At 42.4% G+C, this 26,071-nt stretch overlaps 1 protein-coding gene across 2 annotated transcripts in view; it reads left to right on the top strand.

Annotated features, from left to right (window-relative positions):
- The first annotated feature begins 541 nt into the window (after positions 1 to 541).
- Dnajc3 (DnaJ heat shock protein family (Hsp40) member C3) overlaps positions 542 to 26,071 on the top strand; it is an 89,224-nt gene continuing 63,694 nt past the window's right edge. For both annotated transcript variants that reach the window (XM_074043121.1, XM_020168585.2), the window contains exon 1: positions 542 to 757. In XM_074043121.1, coding sequence (XP_073899222.1) covers positions 676 to 757 — 82 coding nt within the window. In that variant the 5' untranslated portion in view covers positions 542 to 675. The remainder of the gene's footprint in view (positions 758 to 26,071) is intronic.

Below are 26,071 nucleotides of genomic sequence, written 5' to 3'. Positions count from 1 at the left end.
CCTCCTGCTTCATTAGGACTCTGCATCCAGTCGGATTTTGTTCCCGGACGCTCAGCGGGAGACGGTGTTTACTGGCTTTTCCCAATTCTAGGCGCTTAGAGCTCGGCTTAGGCTCGCATGGGGCCATGTCCGGCCTTTTCATTCCCCACTCGGCGGCCGCACTTTCCTCTTCCAGCACCACGCGGGAAACCTCGGATTGCTCTCCTGTCTCCCTGGCCAACCTAAAGCGGGAGGCCGGCCCAAAAGGGCATTGGCGGCCTGCGCATGCGGACTCGGCGGCCGCCACACAAGACTCCCGCCGCCTCCCTTCCGCCGGCCGCGGCGGTTTGGAGCCCGCTGACAGCTCCACGACCAACAGACGCAGCCATGTCTTGTGCTTCCACGTTATCCTATCAGAGATGGGGCGGGGCGGCGGCCTGCAAAGCCAATCAGCGCCAACCACGACCCAGGCAACCCCAGCCGAACTGCGGTTAGGAAGAAGGTGATTGGACGGAGTCGGCGCTTGGGGGCGTAGCGTCTCTAGGTCCCGCCCACTACTGCCTTCCTCTGCTGGGTGCCTGCAGTCGCTGAGGCCTGAGTGAGAGCAGACGGCGGGCGGTGGTAGCTGCAGCCTGGGCACCGCGCGGGCTGGTGGGCCCCGCACCTTCCTCCTCTTCACCGCGTGCGCCCTCGGACATGGTGGCCCCCGGCTCTGTGACCAGCCGGCTGGGCTCGGTGTTCCCCTTCCTGCTGGTCCTGGTGGACCTGCAGTACGAAGGTGAGTCCTGCCCTGGCTCGTCTTGGGGAGCGGACTTCGGGTGAGGGGCCCGGGCACTGCCCCGCCGTGCCGGGCCGCGAGTCTCGGGTCGGTTCGGGGGCGGAGTTCGGCGCGGGTAGAGCCCGCAGCCCGGCCTGGGCCTGAGCCCGGTTTGGGTGGGGGCCGGCTCCCGGTTCCGGGTTGTCTTGGGGAGGAGGTGAGGGTACTGGCGGGCCGCGAGGCTGGGACAGCGGGTTTGGGGACAGGAGCCAAACCGCCGGGGTCCCATGCCGAGGGGGGGCACCGGGCGGCGACTTTGCCAACGTCCTGGGACGGACGGACGGATGGATGGGGACGGGACGGCTGTTGCGTCCTGGCCTCTTGCTCGCTTGGGACTCTTGCTCGGCGCTGGGGACACTTGGGCAGTGGCGCTGGGAGGAGGCGGTAATGGTGGCCGAAATGGGAGACTTGTTTCGCGTTGACGTTCTGGGTGTCGGGGTGCGGGGTGGGATGGCGTGAAAGGCTGGGCTGGGGAAGGAACGGGGTCGACGTGGGCCGTTTTCAAGAGTTGACCATTCTAGGTCCGGACCTTGTGTGGCAGTTCGGTCGCTGCACTTAGGGTCGGTGTTGGGATCCCGGCGCCCAGGGCAGGACTCTGAAGTTTCAGGAGTTCAGTGATTGTTACTCTTCTGAGGCTGGTTCTACTTTTCCCAGATGAGCGCTTAAATTTCACTTTGGTCCTGAAGAATGTTGAACTCCTATTGGAATGTTGGTTTTTCCAACTCCTTAGCGAAAATAGAGGGCTGTCCCATCCTGGGTGTCAGCGGGGAGGGCCGAGAAGTAAAGCCCGAAGTGCCAGTTGAACGAAGGCTCCCTCCTTGCTTACTGTACTAAACGACCATGACACATCGATCACATGCACTGATGTATTTTCATCCCATAAATAGGGGATGGTTGTCGAAGAGGTCAATTAAACATTTGAATATTCCATTCAGAGGGAGTGAGGGACTGAAGTTGGGAATTATTTATAGATTGAGAAACCCTCTCAAACTTCTCCCTTCATTTCTTTTCTTCCCTTTGTAAGTTAGTTTCTTTTTTTTTTTCTTCTTTCTAATGCTTTTCAGGTTTTTTGGTTTCCATTCATTCATGGTAGTGGGATTTTTTTTTTTTCTTTGAATCCCAACTCAGTGTAGTGTGACAATATTGAAACAAAGAATTTGACACACTGAGGCTCTCCCAGAAAATTGAAGAATTGGAATTTGAAGACCTGGACCACTTTAATACGGGTCATATATTCCACTTTTCTTGCATTTTCTGATTTTACGTTCCATTATCATTAATGATTTGATTTTGGACATTTAAGAGAAAGTTGCCTATGCTCAGTTAATGTCAATCTAAAAATTTTCTTCAAGTTGTAGAGATGCACACTTTTGTATGATTTGTTTTTGCCACTAGCGTGTGGACAGAATTTCTGTTCTTTGTATGATCTGTAAGCCTCTTAACACTTTATTTCCCTGCTGTGGTATTTTCTGTAAGAAAACCTCATCAGAAAGCTTTTCAGTCTAGGAAGCATTGGTGACACTTCTCAAGAGAGTGCCAGCCAGAGTGCTGTCTTCTTCAGGAGCATTGCCTGTGTAAAGTCGCAGGGACTTGGTGCAGATGATAGAGAAGAAAGGAAAGCCATCATGGAGCTCATTCGGGAGCTATATGGTATTATTTCTGCTTTATACATGTGGGAACTGAGGCTCTAAGAGCTTAATTGAAGTTCATCTTGTGTGGAGATAGATGTTAAATTGTTGACAGTATCATGTGGGTTCAATCATTTGTAAGTGGTGGCAGCTGAGAAAAATCTTTTTTTTTTTTTAATCTACCAGTGGTAATTAATAGGAAGATGATTTCCTGGTGACTTTAATACAGTGGTTCTTAAACCTGAGAACCTGAGTGCACATCAGAATCTTGCATGCAGAGCTTTTAAAAACAGAGCTCCAGGTACTATTTCCAGAGTTTCTGTATACTAGGTCTGAATGGGATCTGAAATTTTGCGTTTCTAAAAAGATCCCAGTGACCACAGTTGGATGTTATCCAAGTGGAGTGGTAAATTGTACATCGGAGTCTGCTCTATTGTATTAGGGTCTGCTGTGTTTCACATCCTAGAATTGGTGATGGGGATATAAAGATAAGAAAGAACTTCTAACTTGAGTTGGCAAACTGTTAGCCTCTGCTTTCCTAAATAAATTCAATATGTTTACTAACCTCGTAATTCTTAAAGGGGGTTGGAAGTTAGTTGATGCCTCTGCTAGGACTGAGATTTGGAGAGAGAGAATAGTGAAGGTGAAACAGTTTCACACTGTGAAGAATGTTATCGACAATTAACTTAGCTGGCATAGTTTTTTTCTGATTTAAATTTATTCTGATTAAAAATATTTGTTGTTTTCCTAACTTTCCTGTTGTAATCCAGACAAGGAAAGCATGTATCATGAATTGAAAGATTGTCTTTTAGCATCCCCTTTCTCAAAGGCCTTTGAAAGATGTATAAAGCACTGTTAGAAATAGAATTTTTGAAGCAGAAAGAAAACTTTAGTAGCATTTATTTTAGTATTCTTATATTACAGATAAAGAAGAAATTTCAGTTCTTTGCTAATGGCTTATTTATTTAGTGACTTAAGTAGGAACTCTGACAACCAAACCTTTTTTTCTGTTATAGTTTTCTTTTTCTTTCTTAGCATATTATCTACAACCAGTTTTTCTTTATTTCTTTTTTTTTAAATTTTTATTTTATTATTCATATGTGCATACAAGGCTTGGGTCATTTCTCCCCCCTGCCCCCACCCCCTCCCTTACCACCCACTCCGCCCCCTCCCTCTCCTCCCCACCCCCTCAATACCCAGCAGAAACTATTTTGCCCTTATTTCTAATTTTGTTGTAGAGAGAGTATAAGCAATAATAGAAAGGAACAAGGGTTTTTGCTGGTTGGGATAAGGATAGATATACAGGGCATTGACTCACATTAATTTCCTGTGCGTGTGTGTTACCTTCTAGGTTAATTCTTTTTGATCTAACCTTTTCCCTAGTTCCTGGTCCCCTTTTCCTGTTGGCCTCTGTTGCTTTTAAGGTATCTGTTTTAGTTTCTCTGCGTTAAGGGCAACAAATGCTAGCTAATTTTTTAGGTGTCTTACCTATCCTCACCCCTCCCTTGTGTGCTGTCGCTTTTATTCACTAAATTGAGCTGATTAAACCATATATTTTGGCCACAGAGAAAAGAATAGTTGAAAATCTATATGAATAAGGCTGGGTGTGGTAGTTCAAACCTGGGTGGCTCAAGCCTGTAACCAGCTCCTTGGGAGGCAGATCAGGAGGGAGGATCATGGTTTGAGACCATGGGCAAAAAAACTCCAAGATCTCATCTCAACTAATGACTGAGTGCCCATGATGTGCACTTGTCATGTCAACTGTGAGGAGAGGCACAAATAGTAGGATCGCAGTCCAGGCTGGCCAGGGCATAAAGTATAACTCCATCTCATAAATAACATTGCAGAAAAGGGCTGGTGGAGAATCTCAAGTGGTAGAGTGGCTGCCTAGCAAGTGGGAGGTCCTAAGTTTAACCCCCAGTCCTGCCAGAAAAAAAACCAAAAAACCAAAAAAAACAAAAAAAAAAAAACCAGAGAAAATCTATGTGAATAAAAGACTGTGATCATTTTTATTTGAACTACTAAAAGTGTATTTTTTCTTCTTTGGGATTTCCTTGACATTAGTTAAATATGAAAAGAGTAAATGAAAGTAGTGAAAATGAATAATTTTAAGCAGTTTATATAAAATAAGCCTTTCAGTATTCTTTAGTAAGATAGGCTATTAAGTTAGTAGAAGTGTCAAAATTCCAGTTCATCTGACTAGTTAGCATTTGCCAAGAGAGTGCCTGGAAACGCAGTGTTTTCATTCTGTTGGAGGAGGGAGTTCTGAGATGAAATGCAAGTAGTGATTAGGGTTTTTCCCATGTAAAGTTAGTTAAGTTTAGTTTCTATTGCCATGGTCTTCTTTCGATTAATTATTTTATCTTTTTTCACATGGAAATATCATGGGAACCCAGTCATCTGCTCTTTAGAACTCAAACATTTCAGTTGTAAATTTGCTTTCCCTATCTTTAGAGACTAGCTCCCTCTCTCTGTCTTTCTTTCTAATCTAGTGAGTTTGTGTCATTTGGAGTTCTGGAAAATAGAGAACACATTTAATCAGTCAGCAAAGGACTACACTGTGTTGCATTTTGGTGAGGTATATATAGTATAAGATTTATGATTTTGCCTTAGAGTTTACAGGTTGTGGAATATAAGGCAGGCATTTGTGAAATATCCATGTACTTTTTACCTCCTTTCTTAATTTGGGTTTAGTGGTTCATTGCTGTAGTAGTTACTTATTTGCAAATATCCTTTAATTTTCCTGCCCCTGCGTTCTTTGCCTTTACTCACGTGACAAATTCCACAGTCCATTAAATCAAACTTTTTTGTACCTCAGAGCTGAACACAGATGGAGAAAAACAACTTTGTAGTTAGTCTCATTTTAAGCACACAATCGCAATTTCAAATGCACACTCAATACTGCTAATATTCCTATAATTCCCTAGTATGCCTTTTCTTGAAAATCAGTATTTCAAACATTTTTCTCTATTTAAACCTCCAATTTAAATTCCCCTTTTCTTTCTTCTTTCACCTCATTCTTTTTTTCTTTTCTTCTTTTTATGGTAGTGGGGTTTGAACTCAAGGCCTCACACCTGCAAGGCCCTACTGCTTGAGCCACTCCACAGCCCAGGCTGGCTTCGAACCATAATCCTCTTGATCTCTCTGCCTCCTGAGTAGTTAGGATTACAGGCATGAGTCACCGGAGCCCAGCTACCTCATTCTTTTTAGATCTGGTTGTTAGAGCAAATGAAAGCTATCATAGGGCAACTTCTGTCCACTACAGGATTTGATAGCTTACCTGTATCTGTACTCACCCCATTACCTCTTCTCATATTGAAATGTATAAAACATCTCTATTTTTGGCTAAATCCTAATTTTGTGTTTATGCCTTAAATTCTATTTCCTTTCTCCTCAAAATGTTGCTCCTGTAGTGTGTCTTAATCCATTTCTGTTCCTATAGCAAAATACCTTAGACTGAGTAGATTATAAATAATAAAAGGTTATTTTAAAATTTAGATTAACCACCAATGGACTTGCTACCTGGTCCAGGGCTGGTTTAGTTTGAACCTTAGTGTCTTTGACCATCAGTTGCTGCTTTCTTGGCTAGGAAGTCCGGAATCACTTAATGTCTGGTGAGAGCTTTGTTAATTTTTTTTTTTTTCCTAAAAAATGACAGGGTCTCACTATGCAGCCAAGGCTGGCCTTGAACTCATGTGGCTCAGGTTGGTTTTGAACTCATGATCCTTCTGCCTCAGCCTCCCTAGTGTTGGGAGGTATAGGCCAGAGGCCTTCTTGTTGTGGCCTTATATAGCAGAAAGGGCAAATAATGTGATCTCACATGGCAGAGAGTGGAAGGGCAAAAAAAGCATTTTGTTTCCTACAGCCTTTTTATGAGTCACCAATCCATTCATGAGGGCATAGCTGGCATAACATTTAAAATTTTTTTTTTGGCAGGACTGGGGTTTGAACCCAGAGCTTTGCGCTTGCAAACCTCCTGTCCATTTTGCTGTGGTTATTTTGGAGATGGGATCTCGTGAACTATTTTCCTTGGCTGGCAGAGATCCTCCTGATGTTAGCCTCTCAAATAGCTAGGATTATAGGTGTGAGCCACTGGCATCCTCACAGCTTAATCACTTTTCAAATGTTTTCACACAGTGGGTGAAGTTTCAATACATCAATTTTGGGGAATATTTAGACCATAGCAAGTTGTTTCTCTCCTTTGTTATTACTTCCTTACCCTGTACTGGATCACTGCCAGTAGCACTTCAACTTGCCATAGCATTTCCTTCCAGAGCTAGTCTATGATGTCCTTTGTCCCTAAAGCTACTGAACTATATTCTTGGTTTACTGGATAACAGAATTTTAAAGAGTTGTTGGTAGACTTTATTCCTTTTTCTTCTGTTATTTTCATTGCATATTATTTTTACTAGTAACTGTAAAGCCTTTCATATTTGGCTACAGTTTACTTCTCGAACCTCTTTTCATCTTAATTATTCCTCCCTTTAGCAGGTTCCCATTGCCTTAACCTCTTACTTCTAAATGTAAAACCCATTTCTGACTAAGAGTCTTTATTCTTGCTTTTGCCACAGTGTGCAAAGTTGTTCTCTGAGATCTCCAAATAAACATTCATGTTTGACAGAAGCATGTCTGGCATGCTCTGCAAAAAGCAGTCTCTTTAGTTAAGACTGTCCCTTTAGCTAGTTTTTATTTTCTTCATCAAAATACTTTCTAAATTATCTCATTTTTCTTGTCTATTCCCTTTAGAATATAAGCTTTATGGAAAGAGCTCTTGTCTCTGTACCTAAAACATATGCACAGAAGTAAATATACAATAAATAGTTTTAAATGGATGAGTTAATTTAACTCTTTGAGCTGTTTTTTGTATTAACTTATTTTCCAAGATGAAATTCCTTGAGCAAGGAATCCTATTATAATGTTTATGCTTTCACACTTAATTGAAGCAAAGACAGATAATGTCCATTGAAATTGAGCAAACCTGGTATTGTGGTTTGAATGTTGATGTGTTCTCACCCTAACCCCTACCCCACCCAAATTTATGTATCAGAACCTAATACTCAGTGTGGCGAGTTTGATTAATTGTGGAAGTGATTAAGTCTTGAAGTCTCCACCTTCATGCCCCTTTTGCCATGTGAAGATGCAGCAACAAGGAATCATCTATGAAGCACAGAATGATTCTTCACCAGACGGCAAATTAGCTGTATCTTGGACTTCACAGCTTCCAGAAACAAATTTCTGTTGTTTACAAATTACCAAGGCTTAAGATACTGTGTTACAGCACCCTAAATGGACTGTGATACCTCTTTACAATAGATTTTACTTTTCTAGTTCACTTAGGAAGATTTTGGTGCAGATGATGTTTAAATATGGTATATGACACTAAGCTTTTTCTTTCAGTTTGGCTGAAGCCACTTTTTAGGTCAGTGTGACTAGAGAGAAATGCTTCCAAGATTTAAGGCCTCCATCTCAGTGTATTTTTTATTAAGACTTTTATCATTGATTTTTGCTTGACTATGGAATTGCTAAGATGCTGAATTTCCTATTCTGTCTTTCTGTGGGCAGCGTCTACATGTCTTATGTGTTTTTCCCTTGAGACTTCTAGACTCTTCCTCATTTTGCTTGGACATTGGATTCAGTCCTGTGTTCTTTGAAGAATTCTAAATGCTCTGACCTGATTACCTACCTTTGGGCTTCTACATGGTCCGGATCTGCCTTGTTTGAACCTTGTTATCTTTGACCACAGTTCTTGCTTTCTTTAGTTTAGTTCTCATCCTGATGTTTGTGACTCTTTCCATCATACTTTAACCTCTCACCTTCAAGTTTCTTTTCTTTTTTTCGAAGTTTCAGCAAATATTTTAATATAACAGGATAGAGAGAAATTTAAAGAGAAGGGAGAAAGACTTCCTGCTAGAAGTGCAGGGTGGGAGACAAGCTCCACCTTTAAGTTTCTTAAAATTATTCTCTGCCTGCCAGAGTATAACAAATGTTAATACTAACATTAGCAAATGACATGATTAGCTATTCTACCTTTTCCCTTATCATTACTATTTTCTTTGTTGACCTATGGTTGATGCTTGTCTAAGGATAAACCTGTTGTTTAATGCTGATTAGGAAATCAAATGGTATTTAGTTGCATTATCTATTGGGAAATAATGCTGACAGAGAATGTGGCAATGGAGTAAAAATTGTCTGTGACTCAAAATAGAGACAGCCAACAATCTATAAATCTTTTTTTTTTTTTTTTAGTTATTAGTGTCTTTGTGAATGATTTATAATCACTTATGATGAATTTAATTTGATAATTGTTATATCCTAGATTCTATTACTCTGAAGGATTATATTTAAGTAGGAAGGCAAATAGTTAAATTCACTCAACAAATATGTGTGCCTGCCATATGGAAAGTGCTATAAAGCAAAAAAAGTTTCTGTTCTCAGACTTACTTCTATTTATTTATTCATTTTTGTTCTGGGACTTGAACTCAGGGCCTTACAATTGCTAGGCAGGTGCTGTTACCACTTGAGCCACTCCACCAGCCCTCTGACTTGCTTTTTATCAGTGTAGGAAAGAATCAAGGTGTTAGGGACAAACTGTAAAGAGCAATGTAGTGAGACAGTGCTGTATTGCAAAGTGAAGTCATGTATTTGTGAGTGTGGTGATGCAAAGTACAGTAGCTGCATAGAAGAATACTCAAATCCCCAAAGTAGGTAGGGAAGATTTCACAAAGGAGCCAGTATTTGAGGCAGAATCATTTATTTATATTTTTCATTTTTTATGATGTTGGGTATGGGACCTAAGACCTCTGTGTACTAGACAAGCTCTTTACCGCTGAGCTACATCCTAACTCAAGGGTACTTTGTTGGTGGGTGAGTAGGAATTTTCCATGTCAGGAAGTTAGAAAGGCTGTTTCATGGAAAGGCGAATGTAAAAGCATGTAGCATGAGAACATAGTATGTTCAAAGAAGTACAGCCAGTTCATTTTGTTCTAGAAGTATAAAGTAAGTAGTGGATGAAAGAATGATGAGCCTGGACCTCCATCAGGGGACCTGGTCCTGAGGGGGCTGTTTGCTTTTAGAGCTGAGGGGATTTAGATTGAATCTAGCCAGCAGTATGAAAGCACTGCAGAATTTTTAGAGGAAGCATTGCTTTGGCAGCAGCATGGGCAGAGAGTTTGGAAGAAGGTGAGATGAAAGTTAAGAACATCCTAGTTACGTATAACATCTCTTGAGGAGAAATGGGGGTCTTCACAAACAACTCTTAGACGCTGGAAGGTTCTGTTATGGAAATGTAACTAAAATGCACCAAAAGAATAATAATTTTCTCTAGATGGTTCAGGTGGACCATGGAGAATTTCATAGGGGCAGTGATATTAACTTATATAATTAAAGGAAATGGTAATAGATAAAATTATAGTAAAGATTAGAGTTTTATTCTGAAGGGACAAAGAAATACTGAATACCTTTTTAATCCTAGAAGGCAAGGGAATTTTAGTTTGAAGAGTAACTCAACATTTGGGGTGAGTGTGACATGCCTTGACATAGCAGTTCAAAGATCTTTGCATGTATACTCTTGGCTTCCACTAGACTTCATGCTCAGACTGTGAGATTGGAAACATAGCTAAATGATGACCTGAGTGAAGCCTGAAAGCAAAGCTTAGTAACAAGAAAAGCTTAGTTTGCTTTACATGGGGAAAGAATCATGTATTGTGCTGAAAAGAAAGCTGGACTTTGGAAGTGGATCTTGACAGTTATTGTGAGTCCTTGGGCAGAATTGGCAACTTCTTTGAGTCTCACCTTCCTCAGTTATAAAAGACATTTACTTTTTAGAGTTGGGAAAATTAAATGAGCTAAAAACATAGAAGTCTTCAGCACATTGTAGGTTCTTAATTCTTTCTGTGATATATTTTTTCATTGATGGATAAGGAAGATATTTTCTTGGTTTTTGATTAATGGTTTATCTCATACCAACTTTCCTCTTTAAGCAATCCTATTTAGTACATTGATCTGATTATCTCTTTGAGAAAATATAAATAGGGAAATGTTTTAAGACTCCTCAAACTGAGGACACACAAATACCAATCAACATGCCCCGTTAATTGTCCCTACTGTCCCATCAATGTTCTAATTTGGAACCTAAAAGCTGGGTCATTCCATAGCCCACACATAGTGCTTTCACCATTTTAATTTCATCTCTAGTTTATTTTCTAATTCCTTAAGGAATTTAGAATAAAAGTACTGTGGAAAATTTCAGATAGTTATGGAATGGTATAATGAATGCCTATATACTCATCTTCCAGCTTCAACGATTACCAACTCATGACTGATCTTGTTTCATCTATAGCATAAGTTATTTTGAACCATATTAGACATTCTGTCATTTCACTTATAAATATTTTACTTCTTGTAAAAGGTAAGGCTAGACTGGGGGTGTAGTTCAGCGAAGCACTCTTAAACAACAATAGCAACAAAGATAAGGACTGTTTTAAATTTTAGAACATCACTGAAATGCCCTTCAGTATCTGATAATAATGCTATGTCTTCATACTATAGTTTAGCAAATCATTTAAAATAGAGTTTATGTTACTTTTCTTTCATGATTTAATTGACTACTTAATTGTAAAATATGATGGAGTTACAGTGTTTCAAAATCTTCTGAAAATGAAGGTTTTCAGTTGTGGTCATTTAACCAGGAATACCTTTAGCAAAACACATTCCTCAGTCTACTTGTTAATTTTTAAAAATATAAGTAGTATATGAATACATTCTTGGTAGAAAAACTTGATCAGTCCAGGCACATAATTTGAAAGTCTAAATGCAATCAACGTACATCCTGTAGTACAACTTGCTACCCACAGTTCTTTCCATTTTTGCTTGCTTCCAATTCATTTTCCACCCTGTAGACAAAGCAATCTTTTAAAAATACAAATCACATCTTCCGGCCCTTGCTAAGGCCCATTCTGATTACTTCCTTTTGAACTTGGAATAAAATATAAATTTCTTACTGTGGCCTGCAGTGCTCAATGTGATCTATCTTATTCATGTCCTCTATCCTTCTTCTCCTTGTTTACCATGCTGGAACCTCTTTTAATTTCCTTGAAGTTGAGCTTGGTCCTACTCAGCCCTTTGTACTAGTTTTGCTGTTCTTGTCTGGATGTGATTTTTGGCATGCTGGGTTCAGGATTTACCCCCTTGCTATTTGTTTTAATTCAAACATTATCTTCTCAGGAAGGCCTTATGTAAATATCTACATTAAGTACTCCTCCTTTCCTCAGGCAATCTGTCACCTTAGCATCATGGCACTTAAGAAATTATCTTGTTTATGTATTGCTCTCTACTGTATACTCACTGTTAGAATTGTGAATGTATAGATAACTCTTGGCTGTTTTTATGGATGTTACATCCTTTTGAATCTGTAAGAATATAAAATTATACTCATTTTTAGATTTTTTTTCTATTTGCTCTACTAGTTTTGTTTTCTGGATTCTCTTATTTGGGATTAGGTTCTTTAAGAATTGGTTTTATGGACTCTGTTTCAGAAGTGCTCATTGCCATTCTGACTGCAGATTGTAGAAGGGTGGTTGCCTATTTGGATAGTAGGAAGTAGTACCAAGGCCTCCTTTTCTTCCTTGAATCAAGACTGTGGAGTACTTGGAGAACTTGGAGCCACTTCCGTGACATTGCTGGAGTGTTTTAAGTGTGGTTTTGCCCACCACTCCAATACTGTCTTTTTTAATGTTTTGGGAATTTTTCTATACTATTTTATGGATCTCTTCATTAAAAAAAAAAGTCCAACAAGTGTATGTATTTGTCTGTTTAAATAATTTCTTTTATTATTAGAACTTGGTTATATTGGGTGGTGGAGTCATGTACTTACTAGTTAGGTGTCTTGATCTGGTTTCTGTGTTCCACATTCTTCAACATTTTTTTTTAATGTAAGAAGTAATTTTTATTAGTCGATTTTCTCTACATTGAAGGTATTAGCTTTTTTTAAGCTTTTAAGCTTTTAGAAAATTCTAAAAATATGTCAAAATAGGATAGTGCAGAGAAGAGTAGAGAAAACTACTATTTGCTTATATTGCATAGCTTCAAACATTATGAACACATAACCATTGTTATCTATTTCCTCTCCCCTATTAGCAATTTTATGAACCAATCAGTTATCTCATAAAACAGTTAACCTTCTGTGGATGGCAAGAGACTGAAAATAGCCACAAGTCTTGAACTCTGAAGGTCATTCATAGTAATGTAGTTGAAAAGGAAATTTGATTATTTCTGTGACATATAACATTTTAAGGCAAAAAGTGTAGAATTATTATGTCTAATGACATTCTATCAGGACATTTAACATTTCTAGGAATTTCATAAAACTTCTGAAGCAATTTTTTTAATGACACATCCAGAGAAAGATTTAGCATTACTCATTATTTGACAGTGCTTCCCATCCAATTTAGTATATCAAATGAGTCTGAATAGTTTAGCATCTTTTCATAAGAAGAGAGTATCTTGAGCTATGTCCAGGGGTCCATGTGGAAAATCACAAAATTAGTGAGGGGTAAAAAATCCTTAATAATAATAGTATTTGATTTTGTCAATTATATCTAACAGTTTAAAACACTTGATTAAATAGGATCACTGGGCACAATTAGAATGATAATTAAAAATTTTTGAAAGCAAATACAAGAAAGTTAATTAATTACATATATAAAAAAACCTTGGATTGAACCCAGGATTAGTTCTTTTAATATTGAAAAGACTCAGTTTTCAAAGACCTACTAAAGAATATATACAGGAAATTATTTTGATTACAGCTTTTGTTTCCTAGACAGATTACTAAAAAAAAAAAAAAATTAATGGGAGATCAATAATTCAAGAAAATCTTGTCATTTAAAAAGAAAACACCAAGGCCAGGAATGTAGCTTAGTGGTAGAGTGTTTGCCTAGCATGCACATAACCATGGGTTCAATCTTCAGCATCAAAAAGAAAAAATAAAAGAGATGACCAAATTCTAGTTTTGCATTGCTGTAGTTTTGATATTACAGTTCATTTAAAAAATGCCTAAGTTCATTTGATTGTTACTTAATTTGACAACACAAGGTTCTCTTGCTTTCTTCTCTACTTTTTATATCTAGTTTTTGATCTTCCTTCAATCATTCATTGTAAAATCTTTAAATAACTCCCAAACTAGACAAAAATCACTCCTTTTGCAAAAAATACATACTCATTTCTTGTAACTTTTCTTACCTAAATACCTTGCTTTTTTTATATACTTTGCATATACTTGTTTCCCTTATTATTTCTAGTAGTTTTAATTGCCTATATTAGATTTTTAAACTCTTAGTAACCCTAATTTCCAGTAGAAAACTTGAAAGTAAGGAATTTTGAAATCTGCCATATGCCCATATTTTATGAGTATATCATTTTCGAACAGCATAAAATAGAATAGAAAATATAAGCTTCCTTATAATATAATTTTAATGTGTTACAGGATTTATTTGTGAAGAAACCCAACCATCTTTTTTGTTTGTGTAAAATGTAAGAAACCAAATATAGATAAACTTAAGTTTAGCAGTTAATAGATATTTTATCTTATTTGGAGATGATCTAGATATTTAATATTATTTAACTTAGCAGAACTCTACAGTTGTAAATTCAAAAAAAGCTTTGGGAAATCTTTTTAAGCAGATATATTATAAAACATCAAAAGTTCCATTGTAAAATTTTATCCCACTTATATTTATTTGATTCACTTGCTTGTTAGAATTATGCTTAGATTACTCATGAAAATTTCATGAGCCATTAGACAAAGCTATTGATTATATAAAGTTATTGCCCTGTTAACTATTTTCACATCCGTCATAATGAAAACAGGAACCTAAAAGTTAAAAAAATGTACTTTTTGTTCATTTGTTTTACTGCAATGTGATATATATAGAGAGAGAACAATGGATGCTGTACTTCTACTTGCTCATTTGTTCTTAGGTTGAAATCAAAGTTTTATAATCTTAAACCTCTAATAGAGATAACAAACTTATTTGAATAAATAAGTAGGTAGAATGTAAGTTGTGTCTGTATCATAGCTGATTGTGACAATTCTGAAGGCATATCCATTTTTATTAAGCCAACAGTATTCTTATTTACCCAAAATTATCTGTCATACTTAAGAAAGTATTTGGGTTGGTTTCTCTATTTCTGAGACAATACCAAATTTATGTAAGTGCTTATTTTTCTTTATACCAATTAAATATATAGATCTTTTACAAATTAGTTTTGGCAATACCATCTGAAGATAGAAAAATATCATATGAACATATATACATACATTAACATAAACATATAGACAGAAGTAATTTTATAGTTTTAAAACTTTATCCATGTACCAGGTATAATACAAACCTTACTAATAGTTTATAAAAGCGTAGCTGGATCCAAGTTATCTTTATACTATATGGAATAAGTTAAGGTACATTTGTGGGAAAGATTTCAGATTTTTTAACTGCCAGTTTTTAAGTAGTTCCTTTTTTTTCTTCTGATGAGAATCATTTCCTTTCAGTTTGCCTTTTAAGAGAAAGACTGGGTAAAAAATTCACATCTCAAAGTCATTGAGGAGGAATGCAGGTTTTTGTCAAAAAGGAGTTTTGTAGCATAATTTTCCTCTTATCAGATATTTAGGGTAATTACTATTTAAACATTAATTCTTTTTCTTAAGTGCAAGACATTTTTGTTTCTAGTGTCTTTTGTTTTAAAAAAATATATAGAAGTATATTGAGGTGAGGTTTGGTAATTGGTAAGAATAGATGATGGGATTTGAGTTGATTCTAGAGCTATATTCCTATTTTTATAAGGACACAATTTGTAAATCAAGTGTTATCAGAATCAAATCTAGCTGCTTGAAAGCTGAAAGTCTTAGGAAAGAAATCAGTTTACTTAAGGGCTGGCCCTGAGAGAGAGAGATTGAGAGAGAGAGAGAGAGAGAGAGAAGTTTCATCCTCAAAGTTCCAACTTGGAGGAACTCAGGTACACAAAAAGTTTTTTTATTTTTATTTTCTTTTTTGTGGTCTGGGGATTTGAATTCAGGGCCGTGTGTTTGCTAGGAGATCTACCACTTGAGCCTAGTCCCTAACTCCATCAAAGGGTTTTATAGAGAGACATGGGAGCAGTGGGCAGGAAGACTATATGCTGAGTGGGGTCTTCATCATACAGGTTGTATGTCCTTTTTTTTCTTCTTTTCTAACATTGAAGTGGATCTTGACTTTCTTGGGCTAGTTCTTTAGACAGACATAGTTCTCTGCAGGTTAAATTTCACAGCAGTTTACATGCTTTTTGTTAGTTAATGCACAAAACTGAAAAATAAGAGTGGGTGCTGTGTATTCTGATTAATCTGAAGGTCACCTGATGTTCTAGGTTCTATAAATCTAGAAAAATTACTTAGCTAATATCTTAATCATTTACAGCTTCTCTTAAGAATGCAGGCAAAGGCAGGGGAAGTAGCCTTGCAAAGAACAACCTGCAAAGGAGTGGCTGCTGTTACACAAATACAAATAGAGTTCTTTTTAATTACCTAAGGAATTGATTTGCAATATGAATATCAAGGAGTTAATCCACCCATCCAGCTCTATTACTTTTAATTTGCTCCTTTTTATCAGGAAGCAGATTGCCAATTAAGATGTAAATCAAAAGATTCTTGTGTTACAGATTTAGAGCTGTGTATTTAAGAATTTTTTTTTTGTGGGACTGGGATTTGAACTCAGGGTTTTGTATTTGCAAAGAAGGCACTCTGCTGTTTGAGCCACACCTTCAGTCCATTTTGCTGTGGTTATTTTGAAGATGAGGCCTCGTGAACTATTTGCTTGGGTTGGCCTCAAGCTGCGATCCTCCTAACTCAGCCTTCCAAGTAGCTAGGATTACAGTTATGAACTACTGGCACCTCACTAGAATGTTTTAATATAAATTGTTTTATTTCTCCCTGATTATTCAGTTCCATTTTAACTTAGGAGAAAGCCTTAAAAAAGTACCTGTATAGCTCTGACTATACCAAATTTTTAAATCATAAGTATACCTTCCAAGCAACTCAAGACCAAACCATTAAGCCTTTTATGATTTAACCATGAATATGATGCACGGATGACATGCGCAGGAATTTCAGGTGCTCAGGGTTCTTGAGCCTGCTCTGAGAACGAAAGCACAGACAGACTCTAACAGCAGAGGTTGGAAAGATTTTATTTGCAGAGAATTTAGTTGGAGAAAAGAGAAGAGAAAGACTGCATATTGGAGAATGCAGGGGGACCTGGAAACTGGTGATCCCGTGGGTCAGGGTGGGGAGTGAGTTTTTAAAGCCTATTTGCATTGCCTGATGGCAGGAGATGCCTTTCAGATGCAAACAGGCATTTCCTAGGGAGGAGACATGTCTCCTTGACCACTTATCGCCCTTTGGGACCTCCCACAGTCCCTCCTTCAGTCCTTCATTCCCCCCTCTCAATGGTCGCCCTAACTACTGTTAGGGATAGGGACAACGAGGTCTATTCAGTAACTGCTTCCTGCTGATGGGGCGATGAAGGGGCCCGCAGTGTCAGAGCTGACCACAAGAGGGGTTGTCAAGGGGACGCAGTAGTAGGTTGTTTTCATCTCCACCAGAGGCATTTGCAGTTTGATGGATTCTAGGCGAGAAGAAACAAACTTGACAAGTTTAAAATTCAAGCCCCAAACACAAGCAAGAGAATAAGGGCAACTATAGGCCCCAGAAAGGGTAGGAACCAAGTCCTGGAGGGGAGCCAGTATTTTATTTGGTCCCATACCTGAGTAGAAACCTGAGTCTCTAGAGATTGTTCCCGGGGCCATTTAGCCTGTTGGAGAATGTAATCTGCACATTCCTCTACAATGCCTGAAGTGTTTATATATTTGCAACAGGAGGTATTGGCATTGGCACATACCCCCCCTTGCTTGGCCAAAAGAAAATCTAGGGCCAGGCGGTGGTCTGTTACCATACAGGCAAGGGACGACAAAGACCTTTGCATGTCCTTAATGGCAAGGCCTACCTGGTCTGAGGTGTTCTCTACCACTTTGGTTAGGTTTTTTGCAGTTACATAATTGGCAATTATCCCATAGCTGATTCCAGCAAGGGCTTGCAACTAACACTGTTATCCCTAAAACTATTAAAGTAACCTCCCTTTTATCCCTATGGGAAGCTGTTCCTGTTGTAGTTAGCGTTTCTCTTTTCTTCCAAGTGGCTTTTGGGGCCTCAGGGCGGGTCAGAAAGTTGTGTCTCCAGCCTTTGGGTGACACCAGGGAGTGCCCCAGCCAGAACACCTTTTGTGGCTTGAAGACAAACTTTCCTTTCCAACAGCTGTTCTTGGACCTCCCCTTAAGCTTGTCAGATCTTTTTTTTTTTTTTTTTTTTTGTGGGGAAATGTACTTCTTTTTTTTTTTTTTTCATTTTTTCCTTTTTCTTTTATTATTCATATGTGCATACAAGGCTTGGTTCATTTCTCCCCCTGCCCCCACCCCCTCCCTTACCACCCACTCCGCCCCCTCCCTCTCCCCCACCCCTCAATACCCAGCAGAAACTATTTTGCCCTTATTTCTAATTTTGTTGTAGAGAGAGTATAAGCAATAATAGGAAGGAACAAGGGTTTTTGCTGGTTGACATAAGGATAGCCATACAGGGCATTGACTCACATTGATTTCCTGTGCGTGGGTGTTACCTTCTAGGTTAATTCTTTTTGATCTAACCTTTTCTCTAGTACCTGTTCCCCTTTTCCTATTGGCCTCAGTTGCTTTAAGGTATCTGCTTTGTCAGATCTTGAAAGAGAGTGTTAGCATTTAAGGAGAGGAAAAAAGAAAAAGCCTTGGTGCACTTGTTGGCAATAATGGTGCCGATAGGTTTCAGTTCTTATTGCATCCTTAAGCTTCTGTTTTCCAGGGTCATGGTCCTGCCTCCCAGGGTCACAGTCCTGTTTCAAGTCTGGCTTGAATCCTCCTCCTGCCCCAACCTCCAATCAGCACGAATCATAAGATCCTAACCAATCAGATCATGCTGAGTCCCGCTGAGGGGTCTTTAAGCCCTTGCCCTTCCTGTCTCTCTCTCTCTTCCTTGGCTCTCTCCCTCTCCCACCCGGCAATAAAGAATCTCTTGGCCAGATCACTCCTCTCCACGTGGTCATTTTTGGGGCCTATATTTCCTTACATTTGGTACCATGACGTGGATGGAGGCTTCCCACTAATCCTGGTGTGACCCCTATTCCAACTCACCCCACGACCACCCTGAGGATGTGACTGGCCAGGACTCATCCTCCCAATCGCCCTCACTCGCATCCAACACCGGACATTCTTTGGTGAGTCCACCTACCCTTCTTGGGCTCCCTTTGCGGTCTCTCCCTTCGGTGTCTCTGGGTTTTAGAACACTTCCCATGCTTTGGGCTATCTCTGGGTGGCTCAGACGGTAGAGGGATCCCCTTCTCTGCAGGGTTTGGATTTTACAGGGTCTGGGACCCTACAAAACCTAGGCCTAGGTAATCCAAGCCGCCGGCCTCTGGCCTGTAAACCACCTGAACTCAGTGATAGCTGGGTCACGTGCGCTTTGCGTTTTCTCGGATATTTGTGCTGCGCGAGGACACTCCACAGTACATAATATCCTCCTCTCCCATTCCGGGACTGGGTCCCTCATAACGGGTGCCTCTACGTCTTCTCTGCCGTCTGACTCCCCATTGAGATGCCTCCTCAATAATTTGGACACCTTGGGTTTGACCCCAGACATAAAACCAAAAAACTTGACCTGCTTTTGCACCCAAATTTGGCTCACTTATGCTTTAGACAACCAAAGTCACTGGCCCCTATTTGGGTCCTTAGATCGCAACCTCCTACGGGACCTATATAATTACTGTGAGCGATTGGGACAATGGGGAGAGATTCCATATGTTCAGGCCTTTTCCTACCTCCGTCTAAATCCGGCTCTCTGCACCACTTGCAAACCTAAACATGTACTTCTTGCTCTAAAGCCTTCAGCCTCAACCTGTGCTCTCTCTTTGGAATTCGACCCAGCCGATGAGCCCCCTCCATACCATTGGCAGGCTCCACCCGATCCTCCTCCTCCCCAACCTACCACGCCATCTTTCAACCTGCCTCCACTTCCTGCTTCTTCATCCCCTTCTGCATCACCACCCCTTGCCCCCACTTCCCCTTCCACTCCGATTCCTCCCTCTTCCCCCACCTTCAGTCCTCCCACCACTAGGTCGTGTACTCTCGCTGCCCAGCCCCCCACTCCTTCCCTCCTCGCACCCCTTTGGGAGGTAGCTGGATCTGAGGGCATTGTTAGGGTTCATGTCCCCTCTCTATGCTCGAGCTCTCCCAAATTGAAGCCTGCCTGGGCTCCTACACAACTAACTCCTCTATGTCAAACAATTTCAATATTTACTCCAGTCTTACAGCCTGACCTACCATGATAGCTATATCATTCTCTCTAACACCCTCCTGCCCAAGGAACGTAGAAGGGCTTGGGAACAGGCTCACACGTACGTGGATGAGGTCCATCAAACCAGTCCCGTTCACCCTACAGATACCCTTGCGGTGCCTGACCATGATCCCAATTGGGACTACAACACCCAGGCTGGTCTCACCCTCTGGAACCAATTTGCCACCTGTCTCTTGGCAGGATTAAAACAGTCCTCACAAAAGGCCATTAATTTTGAAAAACTCCAGGAAATCATCCAGGATAAAACAGAAAACCCCTCTACCTTCCTAGATAGATTAACCAGGGCTCTTCAGCAATACACCAACATTGACCCAGAATCCACAGATGGTAAGCAGCTCCTTACGACTTATTTTTTCTCCCAAAGTTACCCCAACATTAGGGCTAAACTAAAGAAACTCGATAGAGGCCCCCTCACTCCTCAGACCGATGTGCTGGCCACAGCCTTCAAGGTGTTCCACTCCCGGGATGAAAAGGCTAAACGCCAAAAATACCAAATGCTGGCTCAGGCCATGTGGGGGCCAGGAGATGGCCTCACATGGGGTTCTCAACGCCTGTTGACATCCTCTGGGCTCCTGTTACCGCTGCGGAGGGGAAGGGCATTGGGCCAAAGCCTGTCCCAACCCCAAGCCGCCACCATGGCCATGTCCTAGATGCCATGCCCCTGGACATTGGGCAATTGATTGCCCCAGCTCCCAGCGGGGGGTCAGGTCGGTCTCTCATTCTAGTGCAGAACTCATAGGGCTGGCAATGGATGATTGAAGTGGCCTTGGGACTCCCCTCCCGGTGACTACCATCTCATTTCTGGAGCCCAAGGTAAGCCTTCTGGTTGATGGGTGCCCCATCTGCCTCCTCCTGGACACCGGTGCCACTTTTTTGGTTCTGACAGAGTTTTGGGGAGCCACCAGCCCATCACAAACCCCTATTGTCAGGGTAGGGGGACAAACTATTTTTCCCAGAAAGACCCCCATGCTTTCCTGCTCCTTTTCGGGTTATCCTTTCACCCACCAGTTTGTAGTCATGCCCCAATGTCCCACCCCTTTACTGGGAAGAGATATTTTGACTAAATTTTGGGCCTCCATTTCATTTAACTTCTATCCCATTCCTCTTTTCGCCCTTATGGCTATGGCTGGCCCTTCTGATTTTACCAGCCAAACCCTCCCTTCAGGGGTGGATCCTAGAGTATGGGACATGGACACTCCTTCCCTGGCAACTTTTCCTCCCATCAAGATCCTCTTACAGGACCCTCATCACTTTCCATGCCAGCCTCAGTACCCCCTCCCTACTTCCAGCCTGTTGGGACTACAACCAGTCATTAACGATTTACTCCAAAAGGGGCTCCTCAGACCTACCCACTCCCCATACAACTCCCCCATCCTAGCTGTAAAAAAATCAAATGGCACCTACCGCCTTGTCCAGGATCTTAGACTCATCAATAATGCTGTTAAACCTATACACCCTCTCGTCCCTAACTCTTACACCATTCTCTCCTTTATTCCTGCCTCCTCAACCCACTTCTCTGTCCTTGACTTCAAAGATGCTTTTTTTACCATTCCCCTGACTCACAGGACATCTTTGCTTTCACCCGGACGGACCCACCCACTCTCAACAACTCACCTGGACAGTCCTCCCTCAGGGTTTTAGGGATAGCCCCCATCTATTTGGCCAGGCGCTTGCTAGCGATCTCAAAAATCTCCATCTCTCTAGGTCCACCCTCCTCCAATACGTGGATGATTTACTCTTGTGTAGCCCCTCTCTAAACATCTCTCAAGCTGAGACCACTTTACTCTTAAACTTTCTGGCAGACAAGGGATATCGGGCCTCTCTCCACAAAGCCCAACTTTCTCAATTAACAGTTATATACCTGGGAGTTCAACTGTCCCATGACTCTAAGGCAATTACTCTGGATAGAAAACAGCTCATTCGGGGAATGCCGGCTCCCAAAACAAAGGAAGAAATTCTTTCCTTTTTGGGACTGGCTGGATACTTCCGGGTCTGGATCCCCAACTGTTCCCTCATGGCAGCCCCCTTATACAATGCCACTAAGGGAGACCCCTCTGAACCTTTACTTACCTCTATTGACACCCCTTTCTGACGCCTTCAACAGGCACTCCTCCAGTCCCCAGCCCTCCACCAGATATCCAACAACCCTCTATGTCCATGAAAATAAAGGCTTAGCCCTGGGAGTTCTGGGTCAAGACAAAGGTCCAACATTTGCCCCAGTAGCATATTTATCTAAAAAACTTGACCCCACAGTCCGGGGATAGGCCCCCTGTCTACGGGCCTTGTCAGCAGCCTATGTCTTAGTTCAGGAAGCAAAAAACTTACTTTTGGGGGGTCAATCACAATCATCTCCCCCCATCACCTGGCAGAACTCCTGACATATAAGGGCTTAAGAACCCTTCCCCCTTGCCGGATCCTGTCGCTTCTTGTCTCCTTCCTCCATGACTCCTCCACTATCCTCCGTGCTTGCTCTTCCTTAAATCCTGCCACCCTCCTGCCTACCTCTATTGCCATGCCTACCCACTACTGTGTCGAGACCCTGGAGGCCCTTCTTCCCTGCCCTTCACACATCCAGGAGGGGCCCCTGCAGGGCTCCACCTACACCTGGTTCACTGATGGCAGCTCTATGTAGAGGGGGGTATACGAGGAGTGGTTTATGCTATAGTGTCCTTAACCCAAGTCATCGAGGCACAGCCCCTCCCTCCCAGTACCACCAATTAACAGGCTGAACTGTTTGCAGTCACAAGGGCTTTCGAGCTGGCAGCCAACCATTCTCTCACTCTATACACTGACTCTAAATATGTCTTCCTCATCCTCCTCTCCCACTCAGCTATCTGGAAGGAAAGTGGACTATTAACCACAAGAGGGACCTCTGTCACCAACTCCACCTTCATCACCAACCTTCTCCGGGCCTCTCTCCTGCCCTCTAAGATTGGGATCGCCCACTGCCGGTCCCACCAAACGGATTCATCACCCATAACTATGGGCAATTCTAAGACAGACCAGGCTGCCCTACAGGCGGCAAGGGAGAATTACTCCACTCTGGCCCTTGCAAAGCCTCAGGACCAGACTCCTGAACCAGCCCATGAGTCACTCTCTAGACATACTCTCCTTTCGTATCTACACTCTATCTTCCACACTAGCACTCAGAATCTCAAGCTTTTCTTAAATTCATTCTTCCCCCTTACCCTGGAGGATTCCCAATATCTACACCATCTCACCTCCACATGTCCCACTTGTCAAAGGACCAACCCACACACCCCTCTAAGGCCTGGCCCATTCCCTACCCACCAGGCCAGGGGACACATCCCAGGGGCAGATTGGCAGATAGACTTTACTAACATGCCCAAGGTAAAGAAACACCAATACCTTTTGGTTTTGGTGGACACTTTCTCAGGGTGGGTAGAGGCCTTCCCAACCTCTAATGAGAGGGCCTCAACTGTGGCGTCTATTATTATAACCCATATCATTCCTCGGTTTGGGATGCCTACTTCCTTCCAATCAGATAATGGCCCAGAGTTCACGTCCCAGGTGACCCAAACAATTATCAAGTCCCTTAATATCCCATGGCATTCCATATCTCTTACCACCCCCCCTCATCAGGGAAGGTAGAACGCTCCAACCGTACACTAAAGGAGGTTCTCACCAAACTCACCTTAGAACTACACCTAGACTGGGTTCAACTCCTTCCAACAGCCCTCTTCCGCCTATGGGTGCTTCCACGGAAGCCCACGCAAATATCCCCTTGTGAGTTAATAATGTTCGGTCGCCCAGCTTTGCCTCCGGGGATCACCTCTGCCACGGGCCCCCTCCTGGGACACCTTGCCTTTCCCCTGCTCTCCTTCCTTCTAACCCAACTGTGGAGACACCATGGTACCTTATCTCTGGACCCTTCATGCACTCATCTGTCTTTCTCTTTGAACTCAGGGGACTTGGTCTATTTATCTCCCCCTCTCCCCGAAAAGAAAACCCTCACCCCAAAATGGAAAGGGCCCCTTAAAATCATCCTCTGCACTCTTACTGCAGCCTGATTAGAAGAGACTCCAGGAAAACTAACATCTTGGATTCATATTTCCAGGCTAAAGCCAGCCCGGCTCCCCAGAGACAACTGGCAGAGCGATCCCAGCGACCCTTCGCCTTCACCCCCCCCCTTTCATTTGCACCTCTTCCCCTGGAGACCCCTTGAAACTTCACATCTCTCGGGTTCATGTTCCCTCCCTGGCCCCCAAGGCTGTGCCTTGACTCTCTCTTTTTATTCGCTGTTCTCACCCTCCTCTCCATGAGTGGGCAGGCTAATGCTGGAGGGTACTTTTGGAGGTTTAAGATACGGGAGACCTACACTGTCTCACAAACCTCTCTCACCAGTCTGGTGGGCAGCGGAGACTGCCCTCCTAAGGGGTGCCAGACCCCTCTCTCAGTCACCTTCAAACCCAGGAGTGATAGTGACTTTGGATGCCATTGCCCTTTCTTCTCCCAGACTAAGGACTACTGCAAGAAGGGGGCACCATATACCCAGGAATATGGGTAGATGTCGTGTAACATCTACCAGGTACTGAATTTAAGGGGCCTAGACAACGAATTCTCCCTTTACAGGGGACAAAGTGGGACCATTGTGGCCCACATCTCCAACCCACATGGGACAACAGATGGGTTCGGGGTGAAATGATAGCCCTCTATGCGGGATGCATTGCCTAAAAACCCTCAGCTCATGTTAAGATTTCCAGGGAGCTCACCCTTCCAATCCCTACCAAAAGGAGGTGAGTTCGGAGGTCCTCCAGTCAGAACAAAACCTACAACAGGCCCTTCAACAGTCCTCCACCCCTACCTGGCTCCAACTGTTCCAGGCTTCACTCCAACTCATGAACCTCACCACATCCATTAGTGTCATTGACTGCTTTCTTTGTGCCTCCCTCCAGCGTCCTCTGCTGGCTGCAGTTCCCATTAATGCTTCATCTTCTATCAAGGCTTCCCCTGCCTTTCGAAACTCCTCATGTGTCCCTTCCTTGCCATCGGTACCTCTGTGGGCACCTGACTCTAAACAAGTTCCCCTTTCTACACACACCTGTTATATCCCGCTCTCGATATCTTGGTCCAACTTTTCTCTCTCCTGTCATATCAATGTCACAGTTACAGCACAACTGGCATCCCCCTCAGGGCTATATTTCTGGTGCCACAACATCCTACACTCCTGCATAACCCAAACTACCCCCGGGCCCTGCATACTGGTAATCATAGTTCCCCAACTTACTCTTTATGGGGAAGCTGAATTCTCCCTCCTATTCATCACTCGACCAAAGCGCACTGCCTTCTTGCCTGTTATGGTGGGTATAAGTTTGGCAACCTCCGTTGCCGCTGCAGGCTTCGTGGGGGGAGCTCTTTGCCATAGTGTTATTTCAGCAAGGGATTTTGAGGAGCGCTTACAGATCACCCTTGAATCCACCTCGGCATCACTGGCCTCCCTTCAGCGTCAGCTCACCTCTCTAGCTCAGATGGCTTTCCAAAATAGTAGGGCCCTGGACCTCTTAATGGCCAAAAAAGGGGGTACCTGTTTCTTCCTCCGGGAGGAATGTTGCTATTATGTCAATGAGTTCGGGATTGTGGAACAAAATGTCAAAAGGTTAACAGACTTGGCCGAGGACCTCCTAAGGGGACCCAGTAAAAACACCTTAACCGACCTGCTGAGCTCTCCTCTCGTCACCTGGCTCCTGCCTTTCTTGGGTCCTTTGCTTATGCTCATTACTCTCTGCACCCTCCTACCCTGTTTACTACAGTTTCTCAGATCTCAGGTGAACAGAATCTCTAACCAAACTTTCAACCAGCTTCTCCTTCAGGGATATCACCCTCTCATAGCTCAGCCGGAGGACACCTGTGATGAACCCTACCGAGACACCGAGCTATGAGCCACTTCAATCCCTTACAAGGCACCTGCTGCAGTTCCTTGATTCCCTACGTGAGGATAGCTGGCTATTACCTGCCATACGAGACCCAGAGGAGTGGCTGGAGACCATTTCCGATCTATGGCTACAGGGAAACTTTATCGAATTCAGGGAGGAGGAAATTTTAACCTTTGGAGCCTGGGTGTATGCCATTATGAGACTCACTTCTCCGACACCATCTGCCAACTAACAACTAACCCTCTCTTCCCCTATGCCGCCCCTTGCCAGCTTGAAGAAGCCAGAGCGAAGA

The sequence above is a fragment of the Castor canadensis genome, chromosome 10 (genome assembly GCF_047511655.1).
Source record: "Castor canadensis chromosome 10, mCasCan1.hap1v2, whole genome shotgun sequence".
In the NCBI taxonomy this organism is placed as follows: Eukaryota; Metazoa; Chordata; class Mammalia; order Rodentia; family Castoridae; genus Castor; species Castor canadensis.
The sequence above is the reverse complement of the archived record's forward strand: the minus strand, read 5'-3'. Positions and strand labels throughout refer to the sequence as shown.